Consider the following 13,071-nt stretch of genomic DNA (forward strand, 5'->3'; position numbering starts at 1 on the left):
GCAGACAATCTGCAGGGATTAGCCTCCAATCAACACACTGACACGCTCTCCGATGGCCACAGTTGGAAACACCAAGAAACTAAAAGGTAACTTTTCTCTGATTTGTTTTTAAATCTCGGTCTAGACTAAGCTGAGAGTACAGTAGTAAATTTGCCACTGCTAATATATATAAGTATGTATTTAAACACATAGAAACGGGCCCATGTTGAGGGACTCAGGCCAGCAGGCTGTCAGGGATGATCTCCTGATCCCTCCACTTCAACAGCTTGTGTCTGACTCCAGTTAAAACCCAGCTTTACCTGTATTTGTTCAAATAAATCATAGTTACGTCATTACCACATTACATTATCTTATTTGCCATCTGCTGTATAGGAGATGTTTTGCAAAACAATTGGGTTTATTAAATCTTTAGAAGGAACATTACAGGTCAAGTAGGTCTTATTCAGACTTTCTTTTAGGTATTTTAATGATAGGTATAGCTTGATTAGATAATGAGCTCTTTCTGCTTTTGTTTTTTTAACTTGATGGTACATCCATTTTTACAGTGAGAGTGGTTAACATTGTTAAGTATTCTATTCATAGAGCTCAGCGTGCAAGAGCCCAGAACAGGATTACTGGTCTGAGAGCACAGTTGGAGAAAAACAGGGACTTCCCACTTGTCCTCAGCTCAGTGGTAGCTATGTCTTGTCAGTACAAGTATTTGTTCCATGCAGCATGGAGGTGTAACTTGTGCAATTGTTTTCTTTTCATAGGTGTGTAACATTTATTTCCAGCACTCATAATCACGGACTGCAGTCCAAATCGTATGTCCGTGTATGGGCAGGCAGGATGAGACTTTTGTGGGAATTGTGGTTGTGTAATCCAGTTCATCCAAAGTGAGAGTACTCTGCCCTACAAAGGCAGAAATCTATAACTTCTAAAGAAGTAGTTTCTCCTTCTTCCTCTTGTGGCTGCTCCCTTGTACGTTTGCCACAGAAGATCATCTGCCACCATCTCCCTCTTTACTGTTACAACAACTGTCTCCAAGTCCTCCTGCATTACATCCGTGAATCTTCTCCTTCTCCTCACCTCTAGTTCCATGTTGCTCAATACATCCGCTCCCTCTCATCATGTTATTTTGTCTTATTATGTCTGCACGGTTTATTTTCCCAATGTGTTTCCCTCATGTTTCATTCCTTCATGGTTCCCATTGTTTCCTTTGTGATGGCGTTGTCTTGTTTTTCAAATAACTTCCATTTCTACTGTTGTATGTGTAGTCCATTTAGTGGCTCTTCACATGTTGTTTATGTTCATTTGTACCTTCTTTTTCCTAATCTCATGTATCAGGTTGCCTCTTATGTGTAGTCTGGATTGGTTCCCCCTACACCTTGTTAACTCCCCACTCTGTGTGTATCGGTGCCTTCCTCAGGTTTGTCTTTAGACGGTTTGTTTATCTCTGTTGGGTGTCATTGTTTAGTTTTTTCAGTTTTGTTTGGCATACTGACCTCTAAACCTTGTCTGCGTTCGGCACCCTGTCCATGCACCCTGACTTAAACTTCACAAAAAGAGTAATTATAGGACTGATGGAGCTTCACCTGCCTTGATTGTCTAGTTTTCTAAAGCATCATTGATGCTTTTGGGCTTGTAATATTGAAAATACTTTGTCAAGGTATTTTTTTCGAATGAAATAACTGGTTTTTTTGGGGTATTTTTAAGAAATCAGAAAGCTGTAAATGCTGCTGGCTGATGAATCCAATAGAAGAAATTGTTAAAAATTACATGTGCACACTAAAAAGTTATTTATATTTTTGGGTGTTTTAATATCATTTTTTTTGTTGACCCTTTCCACAGCAGTGTGATCCTCATCTTTGGCATCAGTAAACAAAACAAACCGAACCAAATGATATGGAACTTACTCTAATCATTGTGCGTGTGATTTCCCTCCATTTTACGAATTTAGCGTTGACTGTTATGTGAGAGAGACATCGTCTGTTTTCTCGTCATGGCGTCCATGGAGGAAGAGCAGACCTGCTCAGTCTGCAGAGACGGCTACAGCCAAGCCCACCCGCTGCCCTGCGGCCACGGCCTCTGTCCTGCCTGTGTCCGCGAGGCCTGGAGCGACCCGGGCGAAGGAAAAGGTCGCTTCACTTGCCCGCAGTGTCAGGAGGAGCACGGTGAAGTGCTGTGTGACTGCTGCCCTTCAGAGGCAGGGGAGGGACAGCCGCTGTTGGCTGTCAAGACCTGCCTAAAGTGTGAGGTGTCACTGTGTGCACGACACCTGCAGCCCCATCTAGAACGACCAGCATTCCTCACCCACCTCCTGGTGGACCCAGTGGGCGACATATCCCAGCGGAGGTGTCCACTGCACGCAGAGATTTTCCGCTATTACTGTGCCGACGAGAGGTTGTATGTGTGTGCCGACTGTTTGCTGGAAGGAGGCCACGCTCAGCACAAAGTGAAGGCGTTGAGACAGGTGGAAGCAGACCTGAAGGTTAGCTGCGTGTACAGTGAATACAGTGTGTTTTTCATGTTTGCATGGGGGGTATATCATCTGTAATGCAGAATGTGCGATCTCGCAGGTTATTCTCCAGACGCTGCTCGTCAAAGCGGAGGCGAAACTGAGGGATGGAGAGCAAATCCTCAAAGAACATGAGAATATTGACTCGGTCATGAGTGTGAGTAGAATCTTAACATCTCCAAAGAAAATTTTGACATGACGAATCCCTGAGCCGGGTTTTATACTAGAAAGGATCTTTCTACCAAAGATCTAGAATTTTCATAGGTTTCAGACTGGAATCAGTAGGTTTATTCAAATAAAACCTCTAGTCTCATATCTCAGGAGGATATGTATCCACCATTCTAACTGCTTTCAGGACTCACTGAAGGACGACGACACCCAAGTGGATAAGCTGGGTTCAGATCTGCAGGTCCAAGTGAAAAAACTAGTGACGGCTCTGAGGGAGATCACAATAAAAGAGAGACAGCAGGTCATTGAGCGTGTGCACGAGGACTGTTCCAAAGTGAGGAGCGGCATGAACCAGACGTTGGCCATCCAGCACTACCTGGCTTCACTGCTGGCCGAGACCGACCCCTTCCTTCTCATCTGGGTAAGGTTTGGTGCTGAACACTCTGAACTGCATGAACTGTGTATTTTTTTTATGGCTAACTGATGATCCTGGCTGGATTAGAATCTTACCATTAATTGCGGTGGTTCAGCTTCTGTTGTAAAAAACAGCAAAACTCTGACAGTTAATGACGCATGGCAGTGTTTGTTGGTGACTTTAAAAAAAAATCAGTAATATGGTTATGGTTTCATTTACCTGTAAAAACTACACCATGTTTGGGTAGAACAGTTTATTTGACTCTTGACAGGAATTGTATGCGGGGCAGCTACATGTTACATAAAGCTCCGTGATATATTTGGACCTGTTGGATTCCCTGATGATGATGATGATGATGATGATGATACCAAAATGAGTTGAAGTAAATGTAGAACGTCTAATGTCACTATCATTTGACAAAAATAACCTTTAAAAATATGCTTTATGTTATTAGGTGTCTTGTTTCCGAAGCTTTGACTACTGCTAATACGCAGATATCCATGGTGGCCAGAGGATGGATTTCTGTTGACCTCAAAAGTTCAGGAAAGATCTCTTAATATGTTAAGATGTTTATGATGCAAGGAGGAAGGAAACATTTGAAAATTTACAAAAGGTTTTGATTAATAGACAAGCTGCTGTGAAATATGGAGCAGATGGTTAGATTCAGACTATGGAACCACATCCTGGATAAAACTAAACAAAAAAAAATGCAACTTAATGCACTTTCATCCTAATGTTGTGCATGAACTAGAATTATTTTGATGCTCCAGCTTTTTTTTAATCTTTGCTTGTTTGGCTCCACTGTGATGTTTGAGTGAATCAGAGACCAGGGAAAGGATCTGCTTGTTGTTAGACAAACCGGGTGGGGGGGGCTCGACAGAAAAACATCAGCCATCAACCTGCTTTGCGATGTCCCTGGCTCTCATCTCTCTTATTTGCATCTTCCTCTCTTCCAGTTTGAGTCATTAGCAGCACACTGCTGCAGACACATACTATATTTTCCTTATTGGCATCTTTTATGGAGCAGCCCATCATCTGACAAAAAGTCCACATTGAACAGTCAAATCAGTTTCCACATTTTTGACATCTGTAAGAGAATCTCCAAAGAGTGGCTGAGGTGAAGTTAGTTGAGTGGGTAGCTTCCATTCCCAAGGTTGAGAGAATCAATCCTTATCTTGCCCTTCACCTGGAAGTGTCCTTGGGAAGGACTATCAATGGTCAAGCACCCTGCATGGGAAGTGTTGTCTCGTAGTTGGTTTTAGCTTTTTAGGGATTTTTTTTTGGAACCACGACAAAGTTTTTTTTTCTGGATGCTGTCAAAGCTGAAGTATATTGGAGTGAAGAGTGTAGCCTTGTCTTTTGTGCGCTGTTGCTCACTCCCTGACCTCAGCAGATGCACAAGGATTTTTTTTGCAATTCTACTGACTGGTTATGTGATATATTTTTCTCAGTCATCCTTGACTTTTCTCTCCACAGGCCTTTCAGTCAGATGACACAAAGTAAGTTGACAACAAAGCAGAGAAGTCATGTCAGATCGACTCCTCTGTGTATTGATGTGTGTATATATTGAAATAGACATGTTTGGGTAGTATTCTGCACCATACAGTCATTTCATTTGAACCCTTAATGTTTGTAAAGTGATGGAAAGCCTGCACTTTGTGTTATAATTATTATTATTTTTTTGTCTGTAGGTTATTGGCCGACCTGAGCGGACCGGTTTTCATCCCTGATCCGATCAGCCTGGACAGAAAACACATCTTAGAGGATATAGAGTGCAAGTATCGAGAGTTCATCACCGCCACCCTCCGCTGCCTCAGTGACCTCAAGAGAGAGCTCTGTAAGTGGGAGAGTGACACTCTCACCTCTTGTTTACGCTTTTTGACTTTCTGAATGATAAGTGAGATTCAGAATGGCAGTATCTTAAAAATTAAAGTGTCAAATACATATGGAGCTCCTTACCTTAGCATTAAGACTAATGCTAAGGAACCAGCTGGGTATCAAATAGGCATGTTGCTCATTTCATACTTAAAAAAAACTTTATATGTATAACTGAAGAGCAGCAATATACACAGTAGGTAATTTGGCCTAACGCAGACACATCCCAATGTTGTTTCTCCACAGTAACCAGCCCTTTAACTCTGGACACAAACACGGCACATCCTCTGCTGAGCATCTCTGACGATCTTCGCTCAGTCACACGGGTTAAAAACCGTCTGCCCTGCGCCGCGCACCCAGAGCGGTTTGACCACTGGCCGCAGGTCCTGACGGTTCAGAGCTTCTCCTCTGGGACTCACTACTGGGAGCTCGAGGCTGAGGGATTCTGGGACGTCGGCGTCTGCTATCGAAAGATTGGTCGCAAGGGGAAGGAGGGCAACGCCTTTGGTAACAACAAGGTATGCATGGATCAGACTAGTCAATTGCACCAAATCATTTAAAAATTCAGTGACTTTTCATGTGTGCCAATAACTTTTTGATAAGTTGTTTTGTGAATGAAGAAATGACAGAGGGCACTTTTTAATGGCTCTCATCAGGAAACTGGCCCTGGCATCACTCACACTTTGCATAGTCCAGCTTTGGTGATAATAAAAATGCTTTTTATCAGATTCTTAATCTTTGCTTTTACATACTTGAGTGATTGATAGATCAGGGACTAAAATTTGGTCTTGAGTGCCTCGATTTGTGCTCGTCTTTGTGCGATGAAGCCTTTTCAATCAAGTTTGGTTGAAGGATAGACGCTTATGCTTATTTTTTATAAATTGACAGGCATGTTGCAGATTTTCTACCAAATTTTGTATTTATAAATGCATTTAGTAAAGAGCAGCATAATACAAAGGACAGTGTCAATTTATTAGGATGTACAGGATACTGGAATCAGCTTCCAGACCGTCTGAAACTGTAGACGGGAACACTTTTCCTCAAAACCTACAAAATCCCATTAGGGAAAACCAGCGGTGTCGGCATTAGTCTATTTTAATTGTCCACTGTATTGTTGTATAATGTATTTTAGTATGAATATTAAGAATCCAGGTGATGAATTGTAATTGTTGTTGTTGATGTTAATGTTATTGATTTTACTGTAGTTTATATTTATGTGCTCCTGCTCGTTGTGTTTTCTGTATGTGTTCCATAAGATTTTTAATATCTGTAGTAATTTTTATGAGAGCAGGTGTTACATTTTAATGGTTACTGCTAATGTTACATATTTACGAATATAACATACAGTAAAAAATATGTATTATTATGTTGTGTGCCTGCCCAGGGACTGCAGATGGAAATGAGCTACAGTTAAAAGATTAATGTTTTAGTACATGGTCCCTGAAAAATAAAATAAACAAATAAAAAAGATACACTAGTTCAGCTAGGGCTGAAAGGGTTAAATTAACCATTTATCCACTTATTTTCTTCCATTGTTAAGACCTTTAGAAACCCTCTCACAATGTCTAATGTGTTGTAATGAAATTTAGATTTTTTTTGGGGGGGGTGATTAGGCAAAGGAATTTTGGTTTTCCTAATGTAAAAAATGGAGAGAAAAAAACATTTCTTGAATAAAGCACATTTGTTCCATCTCCAGGTGTCATGGAGCTTGACACAACAGCACGACAAAAAGCTTGCGGCCTGGCACAACCGCAGGAAGACCCGCCTCGCGTACCAAATGATCGGCAATCGTGTCGCTGTCGCCGTGGACTACAGTGCCGGGACCATCACCTTCTCTGAAGTGGGCCCGTCGAACAACTTGATCCACCTGCACACTTTCTCCACGACCTTCACTCAGTCGGTGTGTTTGGGTTTTGGAGTGTACAAAGCTGGACTCAACAGCCGAATCTCAATCGTTAAGGTCTGAGGTGAAAGGAGGACTGAAAGAAGACGTTGACGGCTGGTTTTATGAAGGAAACTCTACTATAAGATAAAATGGTGTTCAGTCATTCACCTTCAATTCATTGTAACCACACAAACCGGTGCTGAAACCTTTGCCTGGAGCTTCTCAGCAATTTCTCTCTTGACCCTTCAACAAGAGGCTCAATAGTTTCTTTTTAAATGGTTATCTGGTTATTCTGCATGGGAATGAATTCCTGGTAACATCAGCAAGAATATGACGCATTAGTAGATCAATTAAGATGAAGAGACTTTATATTGAATATAATAGAACTCCATTGTAACGGACTGGACCGCATCAACATTGTGTCATTTCCTTTTGTAGTGACGTTAAAAACACGTCATTAGAATTCTGTATTGTTAATAGTTATACCAGAAATAACTGTCAAGAGGAACCTGGACTCAAGAACATCCGAACTTTTTTCTTTACCATCTCTGACAGTCTACCTCAGTTACACATTTTAGACACCTCGCTATGAATGAGAAAGTCTCAATCAGGCTGGTTTGTGTGCGCATGTGCTCAGAATGGCACACAAAGCCTTTCTGTTAGTGCCCATGACCTGTAAACCTAGCCTTATTATGTTCTATACTGTCTTATATAAGACTACATGTCAGAGCAAGGTACACCAAGCAAAAAGAAGTAATTGATCCTTCCCAACTTGGCATGAAGACCAACATGAGAGAATCACACTTTCGTCAGGAAATTAAAGAAAACAACTGCCACTCACTCGCTAACTTTGCTCTTTGAAGCTGCTCAGATACCCAATTATTTTTCTTCATTTTCCTGTAAAGGTGAGTGGGTGGATGCAACATAGTGGGTGAGAAAGAAGCAGACGGAAAAGGGAGGGTGGCTGAAAGAGAGAGAGAGAGTGAAAAGACACCCAAGGAGAAGGATCAGAGCATACTCCGCTTTGGTTACAATCAACTGAAACTGTGCTGTGTGAGAAATAATGTGACTGAAGAGCGACAGAAGGAGGATTTCCAATCATATCTCGGTTCGTAGGAAACTGTTTTCTCTTGTTATGGAGTACCAGACGGTTCAGATGGATACAGGTGACTATTCTTTTTAATTAATTCATTTTTCTTTATATATCCCATTGACAAACTGCTGTTTTTGAATTTCATAAAATATGGTGTTTTCAAAGCTCAAAGTGATGCTCATACCATTGATGTTTTAGGTCAAAGATAAATTCATCACAAATGTTTGGTTTGGAACTAATATCAATTACCTGACGCAACTATAAAGTCGAAGTGAGCAAACACTGTTGATCCCGCAAAATAAATAAAAGGTATGTTTTATGCTCGGACACTCTGTGTATTTGTATAGGTGTGAAACAAAAGAACAAGTGGGAAACGGAGCGTGTGTGTTTGTAGTGTGAAGGAACGCGTGTTGTGCAGTGTTGGGTGGGAGGGATGGGTACGTGTAAAAGACAGATGGTCACTCAGTGGAGTTGTTCCCCATCTCCATCTCTCTTTCTCGCTCCCTTCTGGGTTCTGCATCCTTCCCCTGTCACCGCTCCAGAATCTTACCTCATCTGTTTTTTTTTTTTTTTAATTCCCTCACTTCTTCCTCATACTATTTACACCCTCCTCATCATCAGTTTAGACCCGAGCTTCACTCACAACTCGCCCTTTTCCTCCACAGCTACGTCACATGTGCAGAATCCTGTTCCTGGGTTTTTTTTGCTGAAGAAATCAACTTGGAAATACTGAGGGTTTTTTTTTTTTTTTTTTTTCCCCCTCTCTCTTTGTGATTGTCACTCTGGACCTTGTTTGACACAGCACGTAGGAGAGTGGAGAGATTTGGGAATTGTGAATACAAAAAAAAGAAAAAAAAAAGAAAGCTAAACAAAAATGCTTTGTGACAGCTATGATGAATGAATCTTAGTTTTATCGAAAGTGTCTGCTGGTCCTGCTTCACTTCTGACTGTGATGGTTAACAACAGAGTATAAACAGTTTTCCTCAAACGCCACCAGAGCGTTGAGACATTCCAGACGGCTTCAATCATAGCATGTTTATTTCCATCTCAAATTGTCTCAAGCTGCGCTTCTCCAGAGCTTGATCACTTAGATAGTTGAGGAAACCTTTTGAGTCCAGTCATGCACCTCGGGTCAGTCCACTGTCACCTCCCCATCCTCCTGGCCGTGCTCATGTTGTGGGGACCTCCGGGGTCCAGAGGCCAGAACGACACCGAGCCCATCATCCTGGAGGGGAAATGTTTGGTGGTGTGTGACTCCACTCCCTCGTCCGAGCCGGCTGGTAACGCCCTGGGGATGTCGGTCCGCTCCGGCTCTGGTCGTGTGGCTTTTTCTGCAAGCCGCCAGACGAACCATGAGCCCACAGACATGAGCAACCGCACCATGATCATCTACTTTGATAATGTGAGTATGTGACTGCAGATATCTCATTGATTATAACTAAATCCTAACAATCTATACACAACAACACATTTCTGTGAGTTCAAAAAGGGCTTAAAGGCTTTGTTGAAGTTGGATGTCAAATCACACAAGTCTCTCTGACTTTTAATAGAAAAACTGTTGTTGGGGAGAAAAAAAGTCTGTTATTCAGATTCTCTAATCTGTATTCCACGTATGCTGCAGACAAAAGTTTTCAGTCAATAGGATGCACAGACGATTAGATTTCTGACAGTGAGGAAATATGATAATAAGGTAAACACTAAACTTTTAGACTTTTGACAGCACAGCCCTCTGGCAACAAAACTCTGGCATTATGCTACACAGGCTGCATTTTGCACGTTTGGGGGAAAAGAAATGCAAGAATCTGTCTCTTCAGTTTGAGTCAGTCGTTTGACTGACTGGGCAAAAAAATTCCCCAAGTGACCATGAGGTACGTCTGTGTACATGTACTTTTTCTGAAAATGTTTTTTACAACAATCTTCACATGCTTCCAAATAGTTTTGTTTTTTTCTTTCTTTCTCTGTCACATCCTGTATACCAGACATATGCAGCTGGAAGCTTGTGGCCCATGGGTGGCCTCTATTCCTTAAGGCTCACGAACCAACTTTAAAAAATTTACTCATTTGATTCACAGATGATAAAAGAGAAAAATAATTTTAACTGTAATTGAGCCTAATTTCAATTGTACACATTCTATAAATGCACTAGAAATACTGGAATAAATGAGGTGAGGATAACTTTTCTGCCCTCATTTAAAGTCAGCCACAGTTAATAGCTTCTCTTTCTCTCACCCTCTGATCAGATTTTGGTTAATGTGGGCACCCATTTCGACCAAGAGAGCAGTGTTTTCCTGGCACCGAGGAGAGGGGTGTACAGCTTCAACTTCCATGTTGTAAAAGCCTACAATAGACAAACTATTCAGGTACGCCGTCAAAGTCATCCTCCTCATTCTAGCGGCTCAACGCGCACTCCCTAACGTCTCTGTTGATCCTCTCTATAGGTCAGCTTGATGGTGAACGGCTGGCCGATGATTTCAGCTTTCGCTGGAGACCAAGATGTGACACGAGAAGCTGCCACCAATGCCGGCCTTGTGATTATGGAGAAGGGAGACAAGGCCTACCTCAGACTGGAGAGAGGCAATCTGATGGGAGGCTGGAAGTACTCCACCTTCTCTGGGTTTTTGGTCTTTCCCTTGTGAGAATAGGGGACGTCTGGTGAAGATGGATCAGGGGGTAAAAAGAACGTTTGTAGGAGAAAAGAGGGACGTGGGTCTGAAACTCTTTTCAGCGCATGAAAAAAAAAAATGAGATGTCAATTCAAGATAATTCTCAGCAACATAAAAGAATGGCAATGAGATACAGAAACATTAACTTTGTCCGTGTAATTACTTTGCTCTTGTTAATGTGTTGGTATCAAAGATATTTGGGCTGTGACCACATTATGAGTAGTCATGTACAATCTTCTGTTGTGACGGCCTACATCTTCTTTCCCTCTTTCTGAATGTTTAAATCACTGCTGTGCTTCACAGGAACTTCTGTCTATAGTTTACAAACTTGCCCTCTATTCCAGCGTGCTGTATAATTGCTGCTCTTCTATATGCCTGTCAGTGTCCTCCTACAAATGTTTATGTACAGAGACATTTCTATCAAGAACAAAGAAGTTAAATAAAACCATTTTAATTTGACTCTGTCTTCTGCTCAAAAATTAGCAAGCAAGGCTTTACGCAGCTGATACTTCATGAATCTGTGTGTGGCAATTTGATCTACTCTCACACAGCTGAATCGCTCCTCCCATACATTATACTCTCCCCAGTGCCGCGGCAGCTGTTTGTAAATATAGCTCCCACCAGCAGCGTTGGCGTTGGCGTGGACCAGCATGGGACAGTGCATGAAAGTGGTGTATAGCGGATACTCCTCACAGGGCCGCAGACAGATGGTGGCTCTGGCGAGCGTGCAGGTTCATCTCTGCGGGGCTGCCATGGATAAAGTGTGGCGTGCTGTCGCATGTTGCCAGTTACGCTTCCCTGATTCACCACCTCCCATCTCTTTTTCTCTCTGCTCTCTCATACATGCTTTTACGTCGTGAAATCATATATTTTAGGAACTACAAAATCTTTAATTCAAAAGCAAGACATTAATCCATGCTGTAATAATATATTATTTGTGGAAGCAAATGATGAAGAAAGATGTGGACACAAATGCATTTTCTGGCCATAATTAGAATGTGTTTTAATGCAGGAAATCACTTTCCCTTCATTACCCTGTGCTGCTCTTGTGATCATATTGTACATGTGAAAGACACCTGAGGATTGGAAATGGAAGAAAGATTTCGCCCACTTGCAAAGTGCATGAAGTTTAGAGAAAGGCTACAGTAGTCGTACTTCTGCAAGAGTAGCTTTTTTTGGTTGATAGTCAAATAGTCAATATTTCAGGAAATACCTGAACAGGTCTCCATGCAAACAGACATGAGCACACACACCTCACATGCATATTTTTAGACTGTGAGATGAAACACACATAGAAAAACACTCTCACGCTCGCAGGAAGAACATGCAAACTCCACACGGAAAGATCAATAAGTCCAACTTGGGAAGATTCTCACTATAAAGTCAGCATGCTTAGCGTTACACAAATGTGCCTAACTTTAACTGCATACTTGCTCAGGGATCCACAGTGGTGACCTGTCCACTGTGGGAATCAAACCTGCAAACTTTGAATCCCAATCATTCTTATATATGCCCTGCAATCGACAACTATAATGTGATTCACTTGGTTAAAAAATATCTAATTAATGTACAATCAATCAACAAAGGCTTGATCTTTACATGACTATTTAAATGGGATTTCAGAGTATGAAAAAGTATTCTCACCACTCAAAAAGTCAATGTTTGGATGTTCAGGAGGTGACATATTTCAAACACTGCCTTGACCTGTTTTTACTGTAAAAAAATAAAAATAAAAGGCATATTAAATATATCAGACAACATATACAGTAAATATTCTCCAAATGTTAAAAAAAAAAAAAAAAAGTGAAAAGGTTAATCGACTGTCAGTGGTCCTGCAGATTGATCAGAAAATGAAACGTTACAAATAAACGCTGATATTGATATTTAAGTGAGGGATCGGTAGAGGGAGACAAAGTCTACCTTCACCGTCCAGAACCGCTCTTTAAAAAAGACACGGACCATCACATTGGTCCTTCGAAAGAAAGCTGTTATCACATTTCTTATGTGTTAGTAACTCCTCATATCTTTAATTTGTGCCCTTGCAGTCTGTTAGTATATTTACAGAGCGTGTGGAGAAGCTCCAAGCAGGTCTTCATTCATTTATTGATGTGTGCTTATTGCTGAACTGAGGCCACAGTAATAAAACGCTGAACAACACAGCGTCTTATTTACAAGCGGCTTTGATACGTGTACACGTCGTTCCCTCTCAAAAATGTCTAAAATGTAATGTTTTTCCCCCCCATTCAGCCCCAAAAGGCGCGCTCTTTCTTAATCGAAACTGTAATGTTGAAGATCACCGAGTCAAATGATCCCAGCTAGGCCGCATTTATTGTTCTCTCAACCTAACTATAAGCTCCCCATCCCGCCCAGAAGCTGCTGGACACGTGATGGATCGACAGCTTGGCCAATGAAAACGGCTTATCCAGCCGGCACGGGTGGAAGTTGACCAATGAGCGCCGAGAGGCTCCGAGGGGC

At 41.6% G+C, this 13,071-nt stretch overlaps 2 protein-coding genes across 2 annotated transcripts; both read left to right on the forward strand.

Moving 5' to 3' along the window:
• On the forward strand, positions 1-8,259 carry trim110 (tripartite motif containing 110). The gene is made up of 8 exons (XM_080467761.1): positions 1-86; positions 1,940-2,470; positions 2,559-2,654; positions 2,853-3,086; positions 4,557-4,579; positions 4,772-4,917; positions 5,202-5,473; positions 6,652-8,259. The coding sequence occupies exons 2-8, from the start codon at positions 1,982-1,984 to the stop codon at positions 6,919-6,921; spliced, it is 1,530 nt and encodes a 509-aa protein (XP_080323887.1). The 5' UTR covers positions 1-86; positions 1,940-1,981; the 3' UTR covers positions 6,922-8,259.
• Positions 8,260-8,598: 339 nt separating this feature from the next.
• On the forward strand, positions 8,599-11,055 carry cbln12 (cerebellin 12). Its single transcript, XM_080467901.1, has 3 exons — positions 8,599-9,335; positions 10,174-10,293; positions 10,372-11,055. The coding sequence occupies exons 1-3, from the start codon at positions 9,054-9,056 to the stop codon at positions 10,567-10,569; spliced, it is 600 nt and encodes a 199-aa protein (XP_080324027.1). The 5' UTR covers positions 8,599-9,053; the 3' UTR covers positions 10,570-11,055.
• Positions 11,056-13,071: the final 2,016 nt, after the last annotated feature.

The sequence above is a fragment of the Lipophrys pholis genome (assembly GCF_963383615.2).
Source record: "Lipophrys pholis genome assembly, chromosome: 1".
Lineage (NCBI taxonomy): Eukaryota > Metazoa > Chordata > Actinopteri > Blenniiformes > Blenniidae > Lipophrys > Lipophrys pholis.